Source organism: Nannospalax galili, unplaced genomic scaffold (assembly GCF_000622305.1).
Source record: "Nannospalax galili isolate Female #2095 unplaced genomic scaffold, S.galili_v1.0 scaffold1050, whole genome shotgun sequence".
In the NCBI taxonomy this organism is placed as follows: Eukaryota; Metazoa; Chordata; class Mammalia; order Rodentia; family Spalacidae; genus Nannospalax; species Nannospalax galili.
The window spans coordinates 879,967-907,223 of NW_008329037.1; the positions used below are offsets into that span (position 1 = coordinate 879,967).

General features: G+C 40.8%; 1 protein-coding gene across 2 annotated transcripts in view; it reads right to left on the bottom strand.

The window, feature by feature from the left end:
* Positions 1 to 2,007: 2,007 nt before the first annotated feature.
* Positions 2,008 to 27,257, bottom strand: part of Setd2 (SET domain containing 2, histone lysine methyltransferase) — a 132,969-nt gene continuing 107,719 nt past the window's right edge. Inside the window, exons 16-21 of one of the 2 annotated variants that reach the window (XM_008830560.2) lie at positions 25,965 to 26,099; positions 21,866 to 22,005; positions 19,427 to 19,538; positions 5,053 to 5,133; positions 3,149 to 3,250; positions 2,008 to 2,805 (exon numbers count right to left, since the gene is read on the bottom strand). In XM_008830560.2, the coding sequence (XP_008828782.1) occupies positions 2,644 to 2,805; positions 3,149 to 3,250; positions 5,053 to 5,133; positions 19,427 to 19,538; positions 21,866 to 22,005; positions 25,965 to 26,099 (732 nt within the window). In that variant the 3' untranslated portion in view covers positions 2,008 to 2,643. Of the gene's footprint in view, positions 2,806 to 3,148; positions 3,251 to 5,052; positions 5,134 to 9,953; positions 10,007 to 19,426; positions 19,539 to 21,865; positions 22,006 to 25,964; positions 26,100 to 27,257 lie in introns of those variants that run through there. The other variant, XM_017797480.2, reaches the window with a different exon arrangement.

Sequence of the window (27,257 nt, forward strand, 5' to 3'; positions counted from 1 at the left end):
GTTTCAAAAAGAAACAGGGTTGGGGAAGAAGTTTATAGCCATCTTCACTTTCATCCTAAAATGACCCTAAGACAGCTGGGTGTGGTGGTCCATGCCTTTAGTCCCAGCACTTGGGAGGCAGAGGCAGGCAGATCTTTGTGAGTTCGAGGCCAGCCTAGTCTACCTCGTGGGTTCCAGGACAGGTGGGGCTACAAGGAGACCCTGTCTCAAAAAAAAAAAAAAAAAAAAAAAAAAAAAGACCCTAAGACTAGACCTGAAAGAACAGGAGAGAAACCAGAGAAGGCTCAGACCAGCATGCTAGGGACATCACACCTACTTCAACAGGGAGTCAGCTGTAGGGCTACTAAGGACTGGAATCAGAATTGAGCATAAAATTCTTCATGAACAGGTTATAGATTTTGGTACCTAGGGAGTTTGAACTTGGGGTGGGGGGGTTAATGGGGAAGAAGATATTTTGGGGGAAAAAAACAATTTCTTCTCAAAGAAGTATTTTCTGAAACTTGACAGCTAGTCACCATTCTTTAATGGAAGGCTGCCTTGATTTTCTTAGAAAAACATGGACACAGATCATGTTGAGAGTTGAATAAACTGTGGCTCACTTACAATATACTGCTTTAAAGTTTTGAAAGTGACAGTACATAGGAAAAGGCTTTGCATGTATAGGGTTAGTCCTCTATGTCCAGGCTTTACCTTCCTGGGTTCAGCAAACTGGTGATCAAATAACTATTTGCAATAGTGCCACAGCTATTGAATTAGAGTTTGGAAGTAATCTAGTGATGATACCTGAGGGTATTGTGCAGGCTATATGTAACTACTAGGCCATTTCATTTTGACACTCAGGCATCCATAAATTAGTATCCCAGGAGCACTGGACCCAATTCCTCACAGATACAAAGGAAGACTATGTTATTACAGTGTGTATTCTGACCACAAAGGATTTTTGTGCTCTAATACAGGATAGTAAATGAGTTACTGGTCTTTCCTTAGTTTTAGTCTCCTCATCAACAAAGCCAACTCCTGTAAAGTATGTAAGGATTAAGTGAATACATCCTGATCTCTGAAATGCATAGCACAACAGTCAGGCAGTTTGAGTGTTCTAATGTTTACTCCCTTGGTCCACACTTTGGCAGGCCATACCTAGTTTTGTTCTTTTCTTCCCCCGAGGGAGTGCTGCATTGAGCAGAATTCCCCTCTAGAGGAAGAGATGGGCCCAGGCTCTTTGTAGAGAAGTGCCCCAGTCTGGTCTGAATCTCCTGGCATTCCTCCTTGCCTAGAAATTTCACCCAAAAGAGGGGCTACATCCTGCATCCTCTAGCACACACGCTCACTCTCACCATATGCCAGTACCTATTTCCCTTCTATAGTGGTCCTCTGCTGCTTTCTTCTAGTGTCCAGACCCAGTGTTAGGTGTCAGAGTGGGAAGTTAGAACCCAAATAATTAAACAAGCATTCCTGTGGGCTGGGAGAAATGAAGTCTGATAGAAAAAGATCAGTAACTCTCTATCCAGACGGTATCAAGGGAAAGACCTATTTGGCCTTTTTCTTGATTTTGCTCCAACAAAAACAAAGCAGTCCAGTGCCAATGAGATCTCAGTCACACTTCCTTTGTTCTTGAATGTGTAAACTGCCCCAACTCCTGATCAAAGCCTAAAGATCCCAAGTCCACCAGGAAATGTCTGCCTGACACACAGTTGGAACTGTAGGGAACAAATCTTGTATTAAATGCAGTAGCAAAAATCAGTCTTGGACTCTGAATGCATACCAGTGGCCACTTACCTCCTTTTTCTCTTCAGTGACATCAACACAAACATGCTTAATTAAATTTAGGGAACACACCAGGTAAGGTGGTGCACACCTTCAGTCCTAGCACTAAGGAGGCAGAGGCAGGCAGATCTCTGTTGAGTTCAAGACCAACCTGGTCTACATAGTGAGTTCCAGGTCGGCTGGGGCTACAGGGAGACCCTGTCTCAAAAAGACCAAATAAATAAATAAATAAATAAATAAATATAGGGAACACACATACGAAGTTCTTTAATTGATTTTTATTTTTTACATAAAAAGTTCAGTAAAAATTGGATAAAGTAAAGTGATCTTAAGCAGTAAATCAATCTTATCAACATAGCACAAGGCTGGCCAAAACCACAAGGCAGCCTGCTTTGGAATATTTACATGATAACAAATTAAACCTTGCAGGAGAACTTATACTGTCCTTACAAAGTCTTTCTGTGATTCTAGCACATAGAGGCTAACAGGAAAACAAAAACCAGGAAAAAACAAATTATTTTCAATATATTCACATATACATTAAAATATAATACAGATCATCAGGGTAAAGGGTCTTGGGTGGGGATGCGCATGGGTCTTTGCGCTGACAGCACCGCCAAAGGGGAGACCCAGGTTTAAGAGTGGGATTGGGTGTGGCCAGGGTCTTCCCTAGGCTATTGCCTCTGATGGCCTGTAACTGTTACACCCTAACAGCTCACAACTAGGGGTCACTTGTAGATGGAAAATAATTTTTGTAGCTTACAGTTGATAACTGCAGTTTTAAACTGCCCAAGATGATGGGTCATCAGCAGCACATCCCTGCCACAGGATTTCTTCTCAGATTTTGTTGTTTCTGATCACCCATCCTGGCCCCGTAAGTCACTCTAATTCAGTGTCCTCTTTAGGTTTGTAAACAGCCCCAAACTTCTGCATGTACTTCTTAATGTACTCCTTGGTTTTATGCTTCACATTCTCATTGCACTCCAGGTCTTCAGGGTTCTTACAGTACTTCAGCTCCTTATTCATAACTCCATGAGTCAGCTGTCCAAGGCACAGAAGAGAGACCATAGACACAGTCAGATGGAAAATGATTTGAGGGAGGAGGATAACAGTCTGGGAGTTGAATAATAGGGTAGGTTGGGGCAGGCTGGTATATGGACACCAGAGAGGAGAAACTCAGCTCTGAAAGTCTCTTAGAGACATACTATCTTCAACAGGGTCTCCCTGGCTTCAAACGTTCCCTCACATTCCTGACAACCCTCCCCTCCCCCTAGCTTTGGCATCTGGCACGTAAACCCGTTCTTTCTATGAGGAAGGACGGTATCTTAGAAAGTACACAATTTGCCAGAAGCACCAATAGACCAGAAGCACCGATCACCAGTACCTTTCGAGCAAGGTGTTTGAAATCTTCAGTTGTGGTGATTCTACCCACTTTGCAGTCAGGTTTTCGGTAAGGATTCAGGCACTGAACAATGAACTGAGACATCTGTAGACAGAAGAAAGAGAACAATGAACTGAGACATCTGTGGACAGAAGAAAGAGAACATGCTGCTCACTATCACAGAGGAGGCAGGAAGTAGTACTGATGGAATCATTAGAAAAAGTAGCAAGTACAGCCAGCCAGTTCATCTTTTTTCCTCCCTCAGGGTTGCTGGTCTGGTCAGTAGAATGCTATGGAATGCTAGTAAGTCAGTGCCATGTAAGAAAATGACCCTGGCTCAGCCCTGAAAGGGAAGTAGCTCCTTGGCCAGACTAAGCTAGCCTCAGCTGGAGGCACCAGCAACAAGACTGATAGTAGCCTCCAGCCAACAAATTATATACTCCCATGAAGTGTGTACCACCACACCTACCTGGATAAACCTTTTATTCAAAGTGTTTCTGTGTTTGTCTGGCCTCCATACTTTCCCCCTTCACTCTGCTTCTCAATATACTCAAGCAATTTATTATTGCCTGCTTAAAATCCTGCCAGTGAGTCCATGAACCCCACAAACACAAAGCCCCTATACTGAAAAAGGGCGCAATATTATCCGGTCTTATTTCTAACACACCTCAGATGTCCTCTGATACAGACTGTGGGCCTACTTACAACTTCCTGAAAGGGATGACATATTCTTTCTTGCTTCTGTGCATTCTAAGGTTACATACCTTCCGGATTCATTTGACTAATTTTTACCCAATTCAAGAGCTTTTCCTGACACTATGATAGGGCTCGAGGCCTTTGCGTGTTCTTTGCATGGGTATCATTACTTCTTACAAGTCTGTTAACTTAACACATTATAAGCTCTTTCAATGAATGAAGACAAATTTAGAATTTGGGGACTAGCAAGATGACTCAGTGGATGAAGAGGCACATGCCACCAAGCCTGATGACCCAAGGTTGACCCCTAGGATCCATACAGGGGAATGAGAACCAACTCCCACAAGTGATCCACCTGACCTCCATACACATGTTGTGGCATGCACCATTCCCCCATATGAATAAATAAATGTCATCTGGATGCCTTAAGGAAGGCAAGGAGCTCAGTGTCCTATCAGGTAGAAACATACTCTGAAGAGCATAAACTTCTCTCTTCAAGCTTAAAAGAAACAAGTAGCTTGGCCCGGCGTGGTGGTGCACACCTTTAATCCCAGCACTCGGGAGGCAGAGGCAGGCAGATCTCTGTGCATTCAAGGCCAGCCTGGTCTACATAGTGAGTTCCAGGACAGGTGGGGCTACAGGGAGACCCTGTCTCAAAAAGACCAAAAAAAAAAAAAAAAAAAAAAAAAAGGAACAAGTAGCTACCAGGTATGACAGCAAAGAGAACTCAAATTTGGACCAAAGGACCTAAGGTTCAAGTCTTTTGTCCAGAAATTAGCTTTCTGAATCTTAAGTTTCTCCATACATGTAAGAGGAATGATAGTCTCCCTCATGCCTACCCCCCCGAGGGTGACTATGGTAACAGATACCAAAGTATATACTTTGATTTAAAGGGCCATAACAATGTGTCATTATATAACAAAACTACAAAGCCAGAACACAGAAAGGAATACCCAAAGATAAGGCAGTCTAATAATACATACAGCTCTCCTTTGCCTGGGATGCTACAGAAGGCCCACAGTGGAAGGCGTAAATGTGGTTGGCAAATGGGCTCCAGAAATGAGTTCTTGATGAGTAAAGCAGCACTTTGACAAGAGACATAAGTTAAACCTTATGTTCTTGTCAATCTTTGGGCAAGGGAGATGTCATACTTAAATGAATGGCTCAAGCAAAGCCCAAGGAGTATATTGTCCACACCTATTGAACCTTACCTCTTTTCTGAATACTTCTTTGCTTTTCTTGGCCAGCTCGCTGGAGGTGTCAGCTTCTGCTGTCTTGGGCTTTTTTGATGTCTAGAAAAGAGAAAACACAATAGTGTTAACATGAGATGTCAGTTTCATGATGTCCTAGTGTCCCAAAACTCTCATTTCTTCCCCCCTGGAGGCTACTCGGCTGGTATGTTTCAAATTCTGTCATCTGACTCTGGCCTCTTTATATGACAAGTTCTAATCGTCTGCCTTAAATAAAGCTGTATCTTTCATGTAGCTAGACATTTCCAGTTATTTTATAGTTATTCTGACAATGTGCTGTATGATTTGGTCCCTCATGTCCCTATTCTGAGATATCAGCTCTCCATATAGTCATGTGAAGCCTGGACTCAAGGAACTTAACTTTTCTGGGCTCTGGAATGTTAGTATTCTAGGACAAAATTAAGTGCTTTGTTCCAAGATCCTTGGTACTTACTACCTTTCTTCCCAAAGTGGGGCTGCCTAGACTATATAAGACACTCTTAGCATTCAGGAAAAACTCCTTGGAGGTTGGTGCATCCTGTTCAGGAATGTAAAGATTAAGGCATTCCCAATACTTAGGAAGTAGAAGCAGGAGGATCAAGAATTTAAAACAAGTTTCAGCTATGTAACAAAAGCTCAAGACCAACCTGGACTACAAACAAAACAAAACAAAATAAAACAAAACAAAAAACAAACCCCAACCAATCAATCAAACAACAACAACAAAAAAACCTAAGGAGTCTATAGGTGATAGACATGAGGGTCATTCAAGTCTGTGAACAGATGAGTAGATGTTAAGACACCCAAATACTTCATTCCAAGATGGCAAGATAATGATAAACCTAGAAATACACACTTTCTAGCACTGCTAGAGAAGAGGATACCAAATTCCCCCTAGCCAGGCAATGCCAGGGGCTGGTAAGTGCTCAGCCCTGCCATTTAGAGTACCTGCCATACAGGCCATATCCCCACAATTACCAGCAATCCCTTTCCCAGTAAATGTGAGAAAAGAATAATGAGCATTCCCCTTTGAATACAAATTTTTCGGGTGGATCTACAAACTTCAGATGATGTTACAGGTATTTCATTAAAATATTTTAGGATTTACTTTTATTAAAGTATGTGTATTCATTGTGTGTCTATGTGAGGAAGTGAGCATGTGAGTGCTGGTACCCATGGAGGCCAGAGGCTCAGAACCCTCTGGAGCTGGAGCTATAGGCAGTTATGGGTACTGAGAACTCAGGTCCTTCGTAAGAGCAAAATGTGCTCTCAGCCACTGAGCCATCTCTCCAGTCCTAGTTCATGTTTTTACAAGGGGCTCAGAGTAAAGAAATTTTGTGACATCCCATTCATGCTTCCAGTTTTGTTTCCTCTATTTCACAAAGAGTACAAAGACAGACTGGTGCTTAAGCTGTTCAACTCCCTCTGCTCTAGACTTACTTCTGAGAAAGATGATACTCTTGGCTTTTGGGCTTTCCAAAGTAATTTGTTAAAAAGGCTTTACATATTTTCCATTTCTCTACTTTCTTCTTATGACTGTCAGAGAGTGGAGATGAGGTTTGGAGAGTGGAATAGATGCCACTTCTGTTTTCAGGAAAAAATAAAAATAAACAAAATCCCCACAACAGGGTTTCCCTATTGTAGCCCAGGCTGGCCTAGAACTTGCAATCCTCCTGCTTAGGCTCCTAAGTGCTGGGATTACAAGTGTGTGCTACCACATGTGACCTGCTTTGTGAATGATTATGTTTTCCCCCCTCCAATGTAGAAGTGTGGGTATATCCCACAGTAAGATACCAAGTAGCAAAAGATTCAGATTTTAATAGCCAGGCATGGTAGCTCGAACCTGAAATCCCAGCACTTATGAAGGTGAAACAGGAAGACTGCTGCAAATTTAAGGCCAGCCTAGGCTACGAAGTGTCAGTACAACCGAAGCTACAGAGTGTGATGATCTTTGGAGACATAATAACAAATTTGAATAAGGCAAGAAAAGTTTAACCCAAATGCTCTCTTAAAGATCTCAGAAGTAACAAAAAGCAAGAAGTGCAGAAAATGCCTTTGAAATCGACAACCATCACTAGGATCCTGGTCCTATGGAAGAGGCAGGCTTGGTGAGGCTCCTTTGTATATAGGAATGTCCTGCTTCCCTGTGAATAGAATGTGTGTTCAGAAAACAAAATAAATCTGGGCCTTGGTTTGTAGCTCAGTTAGTAGAGTACTTGCCTAGTGTGCATGTGTAGCCAGGATTTCATCCCCAGCACTGCATAAATCTGGCATGGTGATGCATGATTATAATCTCAACACTTGGGAATTAGAAGCAACAGGATCAGCAGTTCAAGGTCATCCTTAGCTATATAGCAAGTTCAAGGCCAGCCTAAGCTACATAAAACCCTTTTTAAGAAAGAAAAGAAAGCTAAATAAATCCAAGGCATATTAGTATCTTTCTAATTTAATCCCTGACTTGGAATAGTTGGGAGAGCTTAAAAACGGTTATAAAGTGCAATGCCCTTAACTCAGCACTGGGGCTCTCTAGGTACTTTTGAATGCTGAGCAACTGAGACAAAATAAATGTTCAAATGAAGGATGCCTAGATTCATGTTAATCATGAAACAAAGTACTCTTGAGAGAAATGAAATTCATGTACTCTGCATTTTGTGGTCTAATGGCATGAAAAATAATTTCAGGAACTAACACTTACTCAAGCCCAATGCCAGGCAAAGAAGCAAAGTCTGAGCCAAGCACATTAGTTAATGACATGAAAAACCTTGGGATTCTCCCAACTCCCCAAAAGTTCCATTTGATATTCTAGTTTTTTTTTTTTTCCCTTTTGTCTTTTTGAGACAGGGTCTCCCTATAGCCCCAGCTGTCCTGGAACTCACTATGTAGACCAGGCTGGCCTTGAACTCAGAGATCTGCCTGCTTCTGCCTCCCAAGTGCTGTGATTAAAGGCATGCGCCACCATGCCTAGCTATTCTAGCATGTCTAACAATAGGTTCCTACTGCCTATTAAAGGTCCTTCAGTACCAGAAGACATTAGACTGAATCAAATGGTCCCCCACTATGAAGTAGGCTACCATATCATAGAATAGAATATATACTTGTGCAAAAGGTAGCCTCACGAGGATCCAAGGAAGCTACCAGTGAGGGTGAAGAATCTGATACATAAGAAAGTGAAGGGCTCCCAGGTTCTTGGCAAAAAATCAGTTTGCTTTTTCTTTAATTTGGATCATAATGAGGTGTCAGTCAATGAAACATTTTGGTGGGAGCCTATGTAAGCAATAACCAGATGAGAACACAGAATGTAATGAGCAGGTAAAAGGGCTTAGCAGAAAGCCAGCTCACTGTTTTTAAAAGTTGGCCCTGCGATCAGCCTTTATCTACAGCTCATTTGACTTCCCAGGAAATCTGGTTTGGATATGACAAAGGAAGCCACAGTACCTTCACATTACCCCAACTGGGGCTTTGAGTTCATCTGTGTTAGTTGGCAAATGGTCTTAAGCTTATTGTGTGGTATGCTATGGTACTCACATAGAGAATGTATGATACAACAAATGCAAACTCCATCTTTTGTTATACAGACAAAATTAGGTCCAAAAGCCTATGTGCCTTGGAAAGATGGGGGTGAGAAAGGAGGATTACATTACAGAAATGGGCTCTGAAAAAGAGCAGAATATTACCCAGCTATCTCCTCTCTCCTGGATTTAATACTCTTTAGAACATGAAATGCAAAAGATTACTCAATGAGAAACTGTATCTTTTGGGACAGCATGAATTCAGAATTAAAAGAAGCTGAGTCATTAGAAACATATATTCAATTCAACCAGAGTTCTCCAACACAAACCTGGGTGGCACATTAACTTAAAAAGCTAAGAAAGAAGGGGTTGGTGAGATGGCTCAGCAGTTAAGAGCACTGGCTGCTTTTCAGAGGACCTGGGTTCAGATCCCAGCACCAACATGGCAGCTAGCAACCATTGTTAATTCTAATTCCAGGGCATCTGATGCGCTCTTCTGTCCTCCACGGGCATTGCACGACACAGGTGTATTTAAACATGGAGACAAAAACATTCATACACATAAAATAAAAATTAATAATAGTTTAAAAGCTAAGAAGATTCTTGAGAATAAAAATTCATTACATTCTGTTTTGGAGTTGCTATCACATTTAGAAACAGAAAATCCACATTTCACTGGGTACTTCTAGATAAGAGGCTGCGATTTACTCCTTAATTTGTAAAAACAACAACACAACAAATAAAACAACAAAAACCAAGGGCAGAAAATGGTAGCAAGTGGGAGAAAAGAATATTAAAGCACTACACTCTAGTAACAATGTTTAAAAGGAAAATAGAATTTACAAAAATGCTAGAACCAAAGTTCTTTAAGACATTATTAGGAACCAGTGGGCCTCCTATTTCATGTACCTCATCTACAAATGCCAAGCAAGCCAGGAGTTTTCTCTCTGGTACCACAGCTGATAAGCCGGCCACACTAACTTAACAACTTTAACCATCTTCTCTATAGCCATCTGCATTCTTGCCTCTGATAATTCCCTTTAAGTATGATTTCTTGGTTCTTTTTACACTATTGTTGACACTATATGAAATCATTGTGCAAACTGTTCCAACTCCAAAAAGCAGAAACAAAACAGGATCAACAACTGAAAAAACTTTTGGCTACTGACCCTACCCTCTGCAACTTTCTCAATCCAACAAATACTCTCCAACCATTTAATGTAAGATAGGGGATGACCTATGACACCATGCGACTAAACATTAATTTTAAGCCAGGAAGTAGTAGCACATAAACTGCTATCTTTCAGTTGTACAAGCAGTTAACAATGATTCAAGTCTGAGGTTCTCAAAGGGAAGATTTGACTTAACACTCACCACATGATGGATGATGGAAGAGAGTACAAGATGATCAAGAGTAGGGAACAACACTGGAGGAAAACAGAGAAGGAAGGCTCTCATAGATGCTTAGTCTCATTGTCAAAAGCTTTTGCTACCACCCAGCACTTTTCAAAGAATTCTCTGCCCATTACATACCTTCCCCTGGTTTGTTGTATCATACATTCTCTATTTGAGTACCAGAGCCACACAATAAGCTTAAGGCCATCTGCCAACTAATGCAGATGAACTCAAAAGTTCCATTTTGGGTAATGTGAAACACACATACATTTTTGTATTTCCATCAAGAACCAATTTACTCATGACTCAAGCCATTGGTATTCTGAATCCTATAGGGAACTCAAATTCCACTGAATTTATGTCCACGTTTTCTCCTGCTCTTTCCTTCTTCGTTCCTGGGGCCTAACCCAAATGGTGGGATCTTCTCTATCTAAGCTAAAACAGAGATGAGCCATCTTTGTTTCTTCCTTACCTTTTTAAAAATGTTGGTTGTTTTCTTTGTTTTGAGACAGGGTCTCCCTATGCAGCCCTTGGCCTGGAACTTGCTACTTAGACCAGGCTTATCTTAACCTCATAGAGATCAGTCTGCCTCTGCCTCTCAAGTGCTGGGATCAATGGTTTGCACCACCAGGCCCGGGCTGCTTTGATAAATCTTAATGCTACTCAAATGTCTTTGTGTGACTATTCAACATCCCTATTCTTAGTTCTTTACTTTTCTTGAGCAATTGTAACACTTTATAGTCTGATCTTCTTATCACTGCTCTCACTATTTTAAGTAAATCTAGAGGGATACATACTTGATTATTTTGATTCCACTGCATTAAAAGCATTCATTGGCTCTCAAGTACCTATCATATATTAAATTTATTAGTAGACCTCTATTTCTGACCTACTTTTCTAGAGTATTTTTGTTCCTCTCATCTTTTGAGCCATGCTCAGAATAGAATCCAGGGCACAATGCACACCAAGTGAGCAATTCTACCATGAGCTATATCCTCAATCCGACTTTTCCATATTTCTGTCTAGCTCAGTACCTCATATTTACCCAATTCTCACCATATTTTTTCACCATTTGCAATTTTGAATTTTATAATTTTGCAAATACTGTTTCACATGCTCAATCCTGATTACCCTTAACTATATGGGTAAAATCATTCTATAACATCTCTGACACATCTTAAACCATGACCACTGTGCTCCCCAAAGCAGTTTGTATGCACTTTTACTACAGCAATTATTCCACTACATTCTTGCTTTATAGATCTGGTTATTTCCTTAAACTGAACTTCTGAGATGAGGACCAAGTTTTAGTTCTTTTTCGATCTCTAGAACACCATACAAGGTCTGTAATTTAATGAAAACTTGTTACAATGGTACAGTCTGTGGCTCTGAGGGGCTTACATTTTGAAGACTACCACCCACAAATAAAAATGGAACATAAGGAATGAAGACTTTCCTCACAGTATCCTTCTACTATCTACAGATGCACTAGGTAGATGAGTGCAGCTAGAAAATGTTAAGAAAGATAAATGTAAGCTATCAAAGCAAGACTAAGGCATATTGAAGACTGTGGTTTGGAAAAGGATCCAAAGACTGACACCACAAGCTTTTGTCTTGTGCTTCAGGGCAAGAATGGTGGTAATTCCAAAATGCATTTTTTGGTGGGGGGGGGCAGTTCTTTTTGAGACAGGGTCTCCCTGTAGCCCCAGCTGTCCTGGAACTCACTATCTAGACCAAGCTGGCCTTGAACTCACAGAGATCCGCCTGCCTCTGCCTCCCAAGTGCTGAGATTATAGGCGTGCGCCACCACGCCCAGCCTCACTTGTTTTTAAATCTATGCTTAAATCAAAGGGTTAGTAACAAAATCCAGAAAATTGGGTTTGGATTTTTTTTCATTAGAAATACAAGAAAAGGTAAGAAGCTAAAATACAAAGCGAATATCTAAATTTTTTTTACAACAAGTATATGACACTTTGTTAGTTTTATCTTTGGTACCTTTATCTATTGCTAAAGGAGCATTATTAAAAAATAGTAAGAATTTAAAAACAACTCAAATTCCATCAACTGGTAAACAGTAAACAAAATGTGATAAATTTATACCACAGAATAGCACTGTAGAATAGAGTGGGAGAATATGATAAAAAAAACTATTGGGTTCTTATTAAAGATGAACCTTGAAAGCATTACATTAAGCCAGTAACAACAACAAAAATCACACATATGAATTGATTTCGTTTATAATGTTCACAAAAGGTAAATTTATCAACAAAGTAAGATTAGAGACTAGGTTAGAGAGGGGAGTAATTATAAATGAGTATGAAAGATTTAAAAATTTTTTGTTTTATTTTTATCTTATGTGTATGAGGTGTTTAATCTACATGCATGCAAGTATACCACTTGCATGTAATGCCCAAGGAGGTCAGAAGAGGACATTAGATCCCCTGGAACTAGAGTTATGAATAGCTGTTAGCAGCCATGTGGGTTGGAACTGAATTAGGGTCCTCCCTCCAGCTTGAGCTTGATTTTCTTTGTTGTTGCTTATGTCTGCAGGTGTATGTGCACTTGTGTGAAGGCCAGAGGTTGATGTCAAGGGCCTTCCTCATTCTCCACCTTTTTTTGGGGGGGTGGGGATCTTTTTGAGACAGGGTCTCCCTGTAGCCCCAGCTGGCCTGGTACTCACTATGTAGACTAGGCTGGCCTTGAACTGACCCTGCCTCCCGAATGCTGGGATTAAAGGCATGCACCACCATGCCCAGCTCTCCACCTTATTTTTATTATCTTTAAAATTATGTGTATGTGTGTCTGAGTTTATGCACATATGTGCAGGTGGAAATCAGATGAGGATATCAGATCCCCTGAAGTAGGAGGAGTTACCATGAACTTGTTCATTCTGAACTTGGGTCCTCTGCAAAAGCAGCATGCACTCTTGACTGTTGAACCATTGCTCCACAGTCCTACCTCCTTTTTTTTTTTTTTTAAAGACAGAGTCACTCACTGAACCTGTAGCTACTAGATTTGGTTAGACTTTCTAGCAGCAAATCCCAGGGTTCTCTACTTCCCAACATTAGGTGCTACCCACCTAGCTTTTTTACACGTGTGGTGGGGGTTAAGCCCAGGTCCTCATCTTGTGTGACTAGCATTTTACCATTTAGTCATCGCCTCAGCACTGAAAAAGGAGAGATCATACTGGGAAGATTAAAATGTTCTAAAATCATAGCACTGGTTGTAGCATTTGGCAAATTTTCTAAAATTTATTTTATTATAAACCTAGTGCAATTAGATTGCATGGGACCAGATACATAGTATGCTGGTTGTGGTGGCTTACACCTGTAATCCTAGCTTTCTAAAGGCTGGGGAGCAGGAGGATTTCCTGAGTTTAAGACCAGCCTGGGCTACATAGGATTACATACCAAGATCCTGTCTCAAAACAGACAAAACAGGGCTAGAGGGATGGCGCAGCAGTTAGCACTTGTTGCTCTTGAAGAGGACCCAGGTTTGATTCCCAGAACATACATGGTGGCTCACAATCATCTATAACCAGTTCCAGGAGATCCAATGCCCTCTTCTGGCATTGCACAGGCACTGCACTCATGTTGTGCGCTTAGGCATATGCAGGCAAAATATTCATAAATAAAATCAAAACAACTCTCTCGAAAGTTACACACACACACACACACACACACGCAAATTTGTTGCTTTTTTCTTCCCATCCCTCCAAAGCCCTGAACTGTTCTGACATGACAAGTTAACTATTAATAGAGTAGCCCTCTCAGTGTTAACAGCTAGATAAAACAAATGAAACCAGTTTTCACATACTGGACATTCAGCAGCACTGGACTATGAACCTAAGACAAGAGAAAAAAATGAAACTAGGCAAGGTATAATCCAGTAGTTGGGAAAGAGAGGCAGGAAGCAAGAGTTCAAGGTAATCTCTTTGGGTTATGCAACAGTGAATTAGAGGGTCAGCCCAGGCTTGACCCTTACCTTACCTCCCTACACCTTCAAACAGAGATAAAAAGAAGTCTTAAGATTGCCTTGGGGCTTGGAGAGATGGCTCAGTGGTTAAAAATACTTGCTACTCTTCTAGAGGACCTGGGCTCAATTTCCAGCACATGGTGCCTAACAACTGTCTATAACTCCAGTTCCAGGGGATCTGACACTCTCTTCTATCCTCAGCAGGCATGCACGCACATAGTTGTCTTACATATATGCAAAGCATTCATACACATAAAATAAAAAATAATAATAATAAAGGAAGAGCTAGAGCAATGACTCAGTGGTTAGAGAGTACTCGCTGCTCTTTCAAGAAGACAGATTTGAATCCCAGCACCTACATGACAGCTAGCAACCGTCCATAACCCCAGTTCCAGGGGCTCCAACGCCCTCCTCTGGCCTCCACAATACAGGTGCACTTACATACATGCAGGCATGACACTCATAATACAGAAAATAAAAATAAAAAAAGATTGCCTTGTCTTCCATCTAGAAGCACTTACCAGACTGTGGTGCAGAGAAGAAAAAAAAGAAAAAGAAAAAGAAAAAGAAAATCAAGCATCATACATCTCAGTGAGATAAGGAGATGACTGAAAGTCAGTATCTCTGAAATGAGCTGTAAGCTAACAATTCCCAAAGATCACAAAAGGCTGGGAGACATGTGAGCTCTGGTCATCCGGTCATCATGTGAACCTGGGACATTCAGTGGAGTTCCCATTTGGCCATAGGAGTTGTCCTAGAGAAAAAATTATCCTGGACCCAACCTAATAGCAATTAAGAACAAACCTCTTAAGAATCAATCTTATCCACAATAACTTGATGGACTGTTAGGACACCCAAATAAAAACCTGATAGTCAACACTGTAATCATCAAATGTCCATTATTCAACTGAAAATCAGTAAACATGTGAAGCAGGAAAGTATTTACTGAATAACCACAGAAAAATCAGTAGGAGGAGCCCAGAAACAGAAAGAAGGCTGCAATTAGTAGACAACTATAAAATAACAATTATGTACTTTCAAAGATATAAATAAGCACATGCACAATGAAGAAATTAGTTATTAGAAATAGGTAGAATTTTATAATTGAAATATATACTTAAAAATTTTAAGTCATTGGAGTAATAATAGCAGGGGAAATGGTTAGGGAGTGGCAGTCTATCAAGCAGTCTATCAAGTCAAAGTTCCAGGAAAAGAGGTCATGGTACAAAAGATCTGAAAAAAAAAAAAGGCTGAAATACAGCTTTGATAAAAACTATCAATCCACGAAGAGAGTAAATAACCACAAGAGTGGGAGTAGGGAGTGGGAAGTAGGAAAAGGCTGGAAGGAGTTGGCGGGGGGGTGGGGGTGGCTGGTGGCATTTGAGGACCTCTGCCCTTCACTGGCTATGGCCAGATCCTAAACCTCAGGACTCGGGTCAGATTCTATTGCTAAAGACATTTACAAGTTTTCCACAAAGTGGTTTAAATGGAACCTGGTCTGAGTGGAAACACAGAAATGCAAATTCCTGAATCTCACCTCATACCTACAGAATCAGACAATGTTAAGGAGCAGCTGTGCCCAAAGGCCAGGCAAACTACAGGACTAAAACTGAGAGAACGCACCTGGACACTGGTTGGGCTAACTACACTAAGTTCTTTAAAAAGTCCCTGGAAGGGGCTGGAGAGACAGCTCAGTGGTTAAGAGCACTAACTGCTCTTGTAGAGGACCCAGGTTTGATACCCAGCACCCACATGGCTGCTAACAACTGTTCATTAAGTCCAGTTCCAGGGGATCTGACACCCCCTTCTGACCACCACAGGCATACTTACATACATTCAGGCAATACACTCATACACATAAAATAAAAATAATAAACAAAATATATAAAATCCTCCCAAACTAGCAGCTCAAGTGCCATGGCCCCCTATTTCCTGAGCTACCCTCCTTCTCTTTCTCTTTCACTTAAGCTCCCATTCATGAATCTATAATAAACTTCTGTTTATTTTTTAAATTTCAAATCATTGCATAAATTTAGCTGATTATAAATACCAAGCTCACTAAACTCTGAGAAGACAATAGAAACTATGTAAACTCAAGTGGTAAGGAGAAAAGGACTGAAAAAAAGAAAATGAAAGATTTAGTGGCAGTCTATCAAGCAGTCTATCAAGTCAAAGTTCCAGGAAAAGAGGTCATGGTACAAAAGATCTGAAAAAAAAAATGGCTGAAATACAGCTTTGATAAAAACTATCAATCCATGAAGAGAGTAAATAACCACAAGAAAGTTAAACACAAAGGAAATCAGAGTACATAACAAATTGTTGAAAGCCAATTAGAAAAGACATAAGATACAAAGGAGAACAAAACAATTTTAAGACAGCTATGGTAGCACAGACCTATAATCCTAGGATTCAGAAGACAAAGGAAGGAGGATCACACAGCAAGTTCAAGACTAGCCAGGGCTAGATTAAATAGTGAGTTCTAGGCCAGCCAGAGCTTCATAGTAAGATCCAGTCTCAACAAAACAATAAAAAACAAAATAAAACAATAAAACTAAAACTAAGAAAACAATAGAATGGTACTTTTAGGTGTTGAAAAGATAGGAAAAATAATCAATTTAGAACTCCCTATTTATCCAGTGACAATATCCTTCAAAATAAAAGACTCTGGACATTTCCTACAAAGCTAAACATACTCCTACCAAATAATTCAGCAATTACGCTCCTTGGTATTTACTTAAAAAACTAAAAAATATGACCACAAAACCTAAACAGGAATGTTATCAGCTTTTTTTCATAACTGCAAAAACTTGGAAGGAAGCAAAGTAAGATATCCTTCAGTAGCTAACCAAATAAGCTGTGGTACAAATCAGATAATAGAGTATTACTCAATACTAAAATGAACCTCAAGTCACAAAAAGAGAAGCGTAAAATGTATACCTCTCTGGGGCCAGATGTTGATAATGAAAGAGGTTATGTATATATGGTAGCAGGAGTGTATGGGGAACTCTGGACTCTCATTTCCTTCAGTGTTTGATCTAGTTTCTGCTCAATTTTGCAGTGCCAAAATAGAACTAAAATTACTCAGTTTTTAAAAGGGATAATTACCTTTTTCAGACAAACACAAGCTCAGCAAATTCATCATTGGTAGGTCTGAAATACTAGAAATACTAAAGGAAATTCTTCAGGTACATTTATATGAAAGAACAAGGAGTGTTGGAAATGGTAAGCAGTGGATAAAAACAGGACCTTGCTACAAATTTCAAAGTTTCCTTTAACACTATACTGGACTTTTTTGGTTTGTATGGGGTGCTAAGGATTGAGCCCGGCCTCATACATGCTAAATATTTGTACTATCACCAAAGAGGATCTCCCAGCTCTAACCTGAACTCTAACCCCAGGTATACGCCACCATTAACAGACAGTAAGGTAAATAGTAGTAATATATTGTAGTGTTTGCAACATGTGAGAAAATGACAATAAAAGCACAATGGACAGAAGCCAAGTGAAATATTAAGTATGTTCTTATTTTTTTTTTTGCTTTATTTTTATTTTATGTATATGAGTATATTGCATGCATTATGCAAGTACACATGTGTCATGCAATGCCCGTAGAGGACAGAAGAGGGCGTCAAATCCCATGGAACTGGAAGTGGAGTTAGCCACCATGTGGGTGCTGGGATCTGAACTTGGGTCTTCTGCAAGAACAGCCAGTGCTCTTAACTGCTGAGCCATCTCTCCAACCCCCCCCCCCTTTTTTGGTCTTTTTGAGACAGGGTCTCCCTATAGCTCCAGCTGGCCTTAATCTCACAGAGATCTGCTTGCCTCTGACTCCTCACTGCTGGAATTAAGGTGTGTGCCATCACTCTTGGCAGAGATGGCAGGGTTTTAAAAAAAAGATTTAGGGGCTAGAGAAATGGTTCCGTGGTTAAGAGCACTGACTATTCTTGTAGAAGACCTAAGTTCAAATCCCAGCACCCCCATGGCTGCTAACAACTGTCCGTAACTGTCTGTTTTGGGGGATCCAACACCCTCTTTTGACCTTCACGGGCACTGCATAACATGAGTACACTTACACACATATAGGCATAAAAAAATTTTTTTTTTTTTGTTAAGGTTTTAAAAAAAACTAGTGAATGTGTGTGTGCATGTGAGTGCAGGTACACATACCATGGCATGCATGTAGAGGTCAGAAACCAACTTTGGGAAGTTGGTTCTATCCTTTCACCATGAAATCCTGAGATGAAACTCAAGTCACTAGGCTCATGCTGCAAGTGCTTTACCCCTGCCCTAATTTCCTTTTAATATTACAATCCTCTCCCTCTACCAGTCAAAAAAACACAAAACACTGTAATTTTCAAACCTTACCATTATGATTCAGATCTTAATAAACATCACTTAAAGATCACAGTTTGAAGGCTTGGTTGCCCGTCTATGGCACCTACAAGGAGGGCCTACATAGAGGAAATTTGGTTACTGGGGATATGATCTTAAGGGGTATTATGATGGTTAATCTTCATAATCAACTTGATTGGATTTAGAAACACCTGTAGAAACATGTTTCTGGCTGTATCTATAAGGGTGTTTCCACAAAGGTTTAACTGAGCACTGAAGACTTACCCTCAATGTGGGCAGGAACATCCACTGGCTGGGGTTCCAGACTGTGGATGCAATTTGAACAGCTGTCTCACATGGTGGACTATACCCTGTTTCTGCCTCCCACCTCGATGTAGGAGACCTGGGATTACAGATATGTGGCACCATCCTCAGCATATTACTTTGGTTTGGGGGAATCAGAACTCAGGTTGCCAGGTTTGCTTAGCAAACACTTTACCCACTGATCTATCTCCCGGGCCCCTTTGGTAAGTTTTTACATTAAGCTCATTCCAGATCCACCAATCTCAAAATAAGACAACATTAAACTATACCATCCAAGTAAGTATTAAGTTTAAAGAATCAAAACAGTTAAGATGTGGTAGTACATGCTTGTAATCCCAGTACTTAGGACAAGAGGATCACTAGTTGGCGGCTAGCTCGGATGTACAGTAAGACCCAATCTAAAAAATAAACAGTTAAAGTACTGGAAAAAAGAAACCATGTATATACCTCACTATCAAGAAAGAGAATTAATGTCCTAAAAGAAGTTATGAAAGAGTATGGATACTGTGATTGCCTTAGAGCCTCTCATTTCTTGTTTTGCCTTCTGTTACTGTTATTAGTAACAGTATTAGTTTTCATAATCGGTTTTTTCAAAACCCTTCTAAATATATTCCTCAAATGAGTAAGTAGCTGATACATATCTGAGTGCTTGAAAGTCTAAAAATATTAGGTCTTTCTCTTTGATTTCAATCTCCCCTTTGACACAAGAACTTTCACATACTCTTCAGGAAGAAGGAAAAAAGAATATCAAGACTATGTGGCTACAAGCCTTACAGGACAGACACTCAGATGATCAAGACACATGTATAAGTTACACTTACCTTCATGGGGTTTTCATCATACGTTGGGGTTCCCAGATCCATTTCAGCTTCATGTTCAAGGCTAGCATCATCTCCTGGGCTTTCCCAAGTAGGAGGATCCCACTGAGTCTGCCTAGAAGGAGGGAAGAATAGCCATGCTGCCATAGGTAGAAAACAACCCTGGCAAAGCATTTTTCAAAAAATGTGCCCAGAAGAATGCTTAGCAGTTAAGGGCACTTGCTGCTATTGCAGAGGACCCACTTTAGTTCCCAGCAGCCACATGGCAACTAATAACCGCCTGTAACTCTAGTTTTAGGGATCCAACTCCCTCTTCTGACCTCCATGGGCACTGCATGACACAAGTGTGCTTACATACATGCAGACACTCAAAAATAAATATTAAAGGGATGGGGACTAGAGAGATCAGCACTTAAGAGTACTGGCTGCTCTTGCAGAGGACAGAGTTCAGTTCTCAGCATCCACACGGTGTCTAACAACCATCAGTAAATCCAGTTCCAGGGGATCCAATGCCCTGTCCTGACCTCCACAGGCATTGTACAAGACAGGTACACTTACATACAAGCAATATACTCATATATGTACAATTAAAATTTAAGTTTTGTGTAATATGGGGCTGGAGAGAGAGTGTAGTGGCTAAGAGCACTGGCTGCTCTTGTAGAGGACTCAGGTTCAATTTCCAGCACCCACATGGAAGCTAACAACCATCCATAACTCCAGTTCCAGAGGATCTGACACCCTCTTCTAATTTCCATGGGCATTACACAACGGGGTGAACTTACATATAAGCAGGCACGTAAAATAAAAATAATTTTTGCTGGGTGTGGTGTCACACGCCTTTAATCCCAGCACTTGGGAGGCAGAGGCAGGTGGATCTTTGTGAGTTCGAGGCCAGCCTGGTCTACATAGTGAGTTCCAGGACAGCTGGGGCTACAAGGACACCCCGTCTCAAAAAGACAAAAAAAAAAGTAACGCGGTCAGGCACTGTGCCTTTAACTTCAGCACTTGGGAGGCACAGGCAGGTGGATCTCTGTGAGATCAAGGCCAGCCTGGCCTACATATGGGGCTACAGGGAAACCTTGTCTAAACAAAAAATGTAATATACAGGGCTAGATGGATGGCTCAGCAGTTAAGAGCACTGGCTGCTTTTACAGAGGACCTGGGTTTGATTCCCAGCACCCACATGGTGGCTGACAACCACCTGTAACTCCAGTTCCAAGGGAATCTGATGCTCTCTTCTGACCTCTGGGGGCATTGCATGACATGGGGGCACTTTCACACATGCAGGCAATACACCCATACACAAATTTTTTTTTTTTTAATTTTAATGTAGGGGCTGGAGAGATGGCTCAGTGGTTAAGAGCACTGGCTGCTCTTGCAGAGGCCCTGGGTTCAATTCCCAGCACCCACATGGTAGCTACGAACTGTCCTTAACTCCAGTTCCAGGGGAATCAGAAGCCCTCTTCTGACCTCCACAGCATTGCATGACACAGGTGCACTCACATTACATTAAAAAATTTAATGTAATATGCAATAGGACAAAGAGTAAGTCAGCACTGTGAAGAGTGAGATACTTCAGAGAGCTTTTCATTAGCCATTACTCTAGCCTAGAGATATACTCCTAAGATTATTTATCCCATCGCACTTCTGAGGGTAATGATGTGGTAATACTGGTTGAGTATTGAAGATAGCAAGGAAACCAAACATCTTGTCTGCTTCTCAACTGACTCAATGTCCTGGATATATACTGGATTTAGTACATGGACTAGAGGAAGAGATCAATAGCTACTATACCTATTATGTGCTTGGAACAAAACAAATCACAACACAACCCTCTCAGTCCTTGAGCATAGTTTATGAGTCTTGTTTATAATTCTGCCCTTTAATTTAAAGACTGGCAAAAAGAATGTACAGTCCTAGCACTTGGGAGGCAGAGGCAGGCAGATATCTGTGAGTTTGAGGCCAGCCTGGTCTACATAGTGAGTTCCACTCACTATGGGAGAGAGAGAGAAATGAGAGAGAGAGAGAGAGAGAAAGGGGGGGAGGGAGGGAGGGAGGGAGGAAGGGGGAGAGAGAGGGAGAGGGAGAGGGAGAGGGAGAGGGAGAGAGAGAGAGAGTGTGTGTGTGGGAGAGAGAGAGAGAGAGAGAGAGAGAGAGAGAGAGAGAACAAAAAACAATATACCCAAAATAACAAGATGGATGATTCCTGAAGAAAAAAAACCCTAAGTAGACCTTGGGTGATGACATGCACACATAAAACCCCCACACATGTGTACCTACATATACCCCCTCTACACATATATACACTGCTGCCAGGTGTGATTCTAGAAATTCAGTAGCCCTTTTTCACAATGGGAAGCCAATAAATGTAAGACTTTATGTGGGAAGTGAGCCTAACCAAACAAAAGCAGATAGGGAGATGCCCAACAAGGCTTTTCTTACCTTGTGATTACATGGTAGTAATAAATCTTCCCTTCAGGATCTCGTGCTGTCTTCCAGTTGGGGGGCAAGACAATGGTTTTTGGTTTTGGAGGAGAGGGGGGAGGCAGATCCAGCAGATTATTTGTTACAACCATTTCAGGCTAAAAAAACACATAGTTTTATCAGAGATATTTCCTTCAATCTGTCACAATATGATAAAATGCCTACTTAATATAAAACAGTGTACATCTAGTTCCCCTTAAAAAGATAAAGGAAAGGCATATTAGGAAATGGTTAATAAAACAATACATATGAAATCTTTAGAGATCTTCCCAAGTTCACAACTGAAGAGAAAATACAAATAGTGTTAAATAACATATAACAAGTCCAGGATACTGATTAGCTGAAAGGGCTTTAGGCAGACCTCCACCTTAAAATCCAAACCAAAGCGGACAGAATGATAGCATTTTATCGACTATATTTTTTCTATACTTTTCTTCATGGTTGAAATTTCAGAACTCTGTGTGTGTGTGTGTGTGTGTGTGTGTGTGAGTGTGTGTGTGTGTGTGTGTGTGTGTGTGTGTGGTGTGTGTGTGTGTGTGTGTATGTGTGTGTGTATTTTTTTTTAACGTGCATGAATGTATTGCCTCCATGTGTGTAAGTGCACCTGTGTTGTGCAGTGCCCACAGGTCAGAAGAGGGCGACAGATCACCTGGAACTGGAGTTACCAATGGTTGTTAGACATCATGTGGATGTTCAGATTCAAACTCATTATGCTCTGCAAGAGCAGCCAGTGTTCTTAATCACTGAGCTATCTCTCCAAGTCGCATAACTATCTTTTAAACCATAATATTACACCTTGAAAAACTTAATAATTGGGGCTAGAGAGATGGCTCAACAATTAAAAGTACTTAATTGCTCTTGTAGAGGACCAGGGTTCAGTTCCCAGCATTCACATGTTGACTCACAACCACCTGTAACTGCAGGTCTGGGGAATGTGACGCCCTCTTCTGGTCTCTTTAGGATCACATACGCATGTAGTACACATAAACTCACACAGGCACAGACATACATAAAAATGTCTTTTTTTGTGTGTGGGTGTGTGGTCTTTTCTGAGACAGGTAGCCCCCACTGACCTGGAACTCACTATGCGGATCAGGCTGGCCTTGAACTCACACAGATCTGCCTGTCTCTGCCTCCTGAGTGCTGGGACTAAAGGCCGCCACCATGCCCAGCTAAAAAATGAGTAAGTCTTAAACAACAACAACCAACAATCACTATAGTGAACCAAAGTGTTTCCCTGAAATTCACATGCTGGAGCCCTATTTCCATTGTGTCCTTACTGGGAGATAGGGCCTTTAAAGAGGTAATCAAGGTTCTATGAGGTCATGAGTAGGAAGACAACAACAGAGGATGCTGGGGGGGAGGGGAGCATGTGAGAACACAGTAAGAAAGCAGCTGGCTACAAGCCAGGTAGAGAGGCCTCAGTTAAAAAAAAAAACAAAAAACCTAGCTGTCACCTTGATCTTGGACTTTCAGACTCAAAATGGTAGAAAATTAATTTCTGTTGTTTAAGACACCTAGTCTATGGTATTTTGTTATAGCAACCCTAGAAGACTAATCACTGAATATAAATCTGTCAATGTTTCAACTATGTAAACCAATTAATGAAGAATAATTTTTCAGCTTTACTTTTGCTTGAATTTTGCTTTAACAAAATAAAATCATTACTAAAGAGAAACCTGAGGCTCCAGATTCAGACAAAATGTTCTCACTTTATGCAAATATGAATCTGTGAGTATTCTTATAGTGTACATTCTCTAGTTTATTCCTATCCTTAGTCTAGTTGAAGTTTTGAGCCCAGCTTAAAACTTGTTTTATTCCTGAAGGTCTTGATTTAGTCAAATTAAAAAATACCTCTTTTCTCTAAACTTCTATGTCTCAAGAATATTCCAAGCTATTAGTGATTGCTAAAGTACTAACCATTCTTCCCCTACTTAGAAAGAATCCTGTCCCTCCTTAAATCCTTAAAATCTTTTTGAGACTAGTTTGGCTTGGAACTCACTATGTAACTGAGGCTGGCCTCAAATTCATGTCAACTCTGTGTCTATCTCCCACCTCTCCTGCCTCCATCTCCCAAGTGCCAGGATTAGAGGTGTGACCCACCTCATTCAGCCCTTATCTGTATCTTTTATGACTCTAAACTCAGACTACTTTTAATATCATTAATTGTGACCACCATCTCTCTTATTTGGAATGTCAGTTTGTAAGAACAGGAATACAATCTTATTCTTAAACCAAGCCCAACTCATAGTAAACATTTAAATCCTCCCATAGACATCTTATTTTCAACTGTTTTACATATAGTATTTTTAGTCCATCTCCACAAAGCCACAATTAACTGACAGATTGCTATAAGAGTCTTCTTCAGAACAGTAAAGTGTTCTAATATGCTATGATCACATTATTCACATTTAATCTTTCAGTAGTTTTCCATTCCAGTCTCAATCCCATTTTATTAAAAACTAAGAACAGCTGGACATGGTGGTGCACGCCTTTAATCCCAGCACTCAGGAGGCAGAGGCAGGTGGATCTCTGTGAGTTCAAGGCCAGCCTGGTCTACATAGTGAGTTCCACGACAGCTGGGGCTACAGAGAGACACTGTCTCAAAAAGACCAAAAAACAAAAAAACTAAGAATAAGCTGGGTGTGGTGGTGAATGCTTTTAATCTCAGTCCTTGGGAGGCAGAGGTAGATGGATCTCTGTGAGATTGAAGCCAGTCTGGTCTACATAGGGTGTTCCAAGCTGCTGGGGGTATAGGGGGACCATGTTTAAAAACAAAACCAACCAAACAAAAAACTCCCCAAAGACTAGTAATACTATTTCATCAAGATTTCACCCTAAAGCCAGGCGTGGTGGCACATGCCTTTAGTCCCAGCAGAGGCAGGCGGATCTCCACGAGTTCAGGGATAGCCTGGTCTACAATAGCGAGTTCCAGGCTAGCTGGGACTACAGGGAGACCCCGTCTCAAAAAAAATTTTTTTTTCACCCTATCCTTCTACATCCCTTCTATATATGTTTCAGAATACCCAAAACTTCTTTCAATATTATATTATACAACATATAAAATTAAGTATATAATTCTATAGCCCCTAGACTAGGCCTCTGTGCGTTATATTCTAGTATTCAGTGAATACTAAGAGAGAGCTAGCCTAGGAAAAATTAGAAATTTAGGGGGCTGGAGAGATGGCTCAGCGGTTAAGAACACTGGCTACTCTTGCAGAAGACCTGGGTTCTAATCCCAGCACCCACATGGCAGCTAACAACTGTCCGTAACTCCAGTTCCAGGGGATCTGACAGCCTCTTCTGTCTTCTGCGGGCATTGTACAACACGGGTGCACTTACCTACATGCAGGCAATACACACATACACATAAAATTAGAAATTTATTAAATATTACTATTTTATTGTGTATATAATGTGCATAAGTGTAAGCAAACACATGCTACAGCATGCTTGTGAAGATCAGAGGACAACTTTCTTAGCTGGTTCTTTCCTCTTCCTTTACCAATTTTCTAGGGATCAAATGGGTTGTCAGGCCTGAGCCACAAGCACTCTGAGTCATCATACTGACCCTAAAAAGTATTTTTCTGAGGCAGACCCTCAACTATGAAGCACATGCTGCCCTTGAAATCACTGTGTGGCCCAGGCTGGTCCTGAACTTGTGATCTTCTTGCCTCTTGAGTGTTGCCCCACCTTTAGTCCCAGCACTTAGGAGGCAGAAGCAGGCAGATTTCTTTGAGTTCAAGGCCAGCCTGGTCTACATAGCAAGTTCCAGGCCAGCTGGGGCTACAGGGAGACCCTGTCTCAAAAAGACCCCTGTCCCCCCAAAAATGGCTACTAACAAAGGATCCTAGGAGCAAAATATATACCAATACGTAGCTGTAAACTTCAAAAATTTGTTTTGTGGACAGAATAACTGAAGGTACCTCATGGCACCCACGTTTAAACTGATAGCTATATAAATTAAAATACAAAGAATAAAAAAGAACGTAACAAAATCTTATAAAGACAAGGTATATAGTCAATGAAGAGTTTTAACAACCAAAATATTTCTTACTGGCTGTAATGGCTGAGGCTGCCCTGGTGCAACTATTGTAGTCACAGCTGCAGTTGGCTGTACTACCACTCCTTGTGGGTGAGCTGTGAAAATCTGCTGTCCCTGGATATACTGAAGACTTGGCTGGGCATAACTCTAAAAGACAAAATGGAGAAAGCCATAATTTACATTTCACTGTATCTTATTAAAGTAGTAACTCCCGATTTGATACAAGTTTAAGAAGATATTCTATTAAAACAATAACAACAGTTTTCATATGTATATTTGGATTCGAATGTGTAAAACAATCTTTTGTTCCAACATAAAGGTTTCTTTTTTGAATAATTATTTATGTTGATCTTTTATTATCATAAGCAAATATAAACTTTTCTCCTTTCTTATTCATAGAAATTGTGCAACTATTTAACTTTCAGTGAGACTGGAATGAGGAGTGCTGTTCCAGGGATATATACTCTTCATTCTGCTCTTTTCAGGAATCTTCCCTGCCCCTGGCTTTGAGTTCATAATTCTCCTGCCGCAGTATAAGTTTTGAAATTATAAGTGTATACCACCATATTCAGCTTTAGTGAGGTCTTTCACTACCAACTAGTGGCAACTAACATTATTTTGACACAGTAAGGTCAAAGGCAGTGATTCACAGTACAAGAAGATAATAACAATTTTAAGCTTCAATTCTTTAATATTTTATTTGTTATTTTTATTTTTTTATGTGTATGAGTGTATTGCCTGCATGTATGTAAGTGCACCTGTGTCATGCAATGCCCAAGAAGGTCAGAAGAGGACATCAGATCCTCTGGAACTGGAGCCACCATGTGGGTGTTGGGAACTGAACTCAGGTCTTCTACAAGAGCAGCCAGTGGTCTTAACTGCTGAGCCATCTTTTTAGTCCTTTCAATTCTGTTTCTATAGCTTTAGGAAATCTTCTATAACACAACTCTTACAAAGATAGAAGAATTACAGGGCTGGATAGATGGTTCAGGGGATAATGGCACTGGCTGTTCTTGCAGAGGATCTAGGTTCAGTTCCCAGCACCTACATGGTAGCTAACAACCACCTGTAACTCCAGTTCCAGGGAATTCAATGCCTTCAGGCATTGCATGACACAGGTGTACTTGCATACATACAGGCAATACACTCATACACATAAAAAAATAGTAATAAGCCAGGCATGGTGGTGCATGCCTTTAATCCCAGCACTTGGGAGGCAGAGGCAGGTGGATCTCTGAGTTCAAGGCCAGCCTGGTCCACACAGTGAGTTCCAGGACAGCTGGGGCTACAGGGAGACCCTGTGTC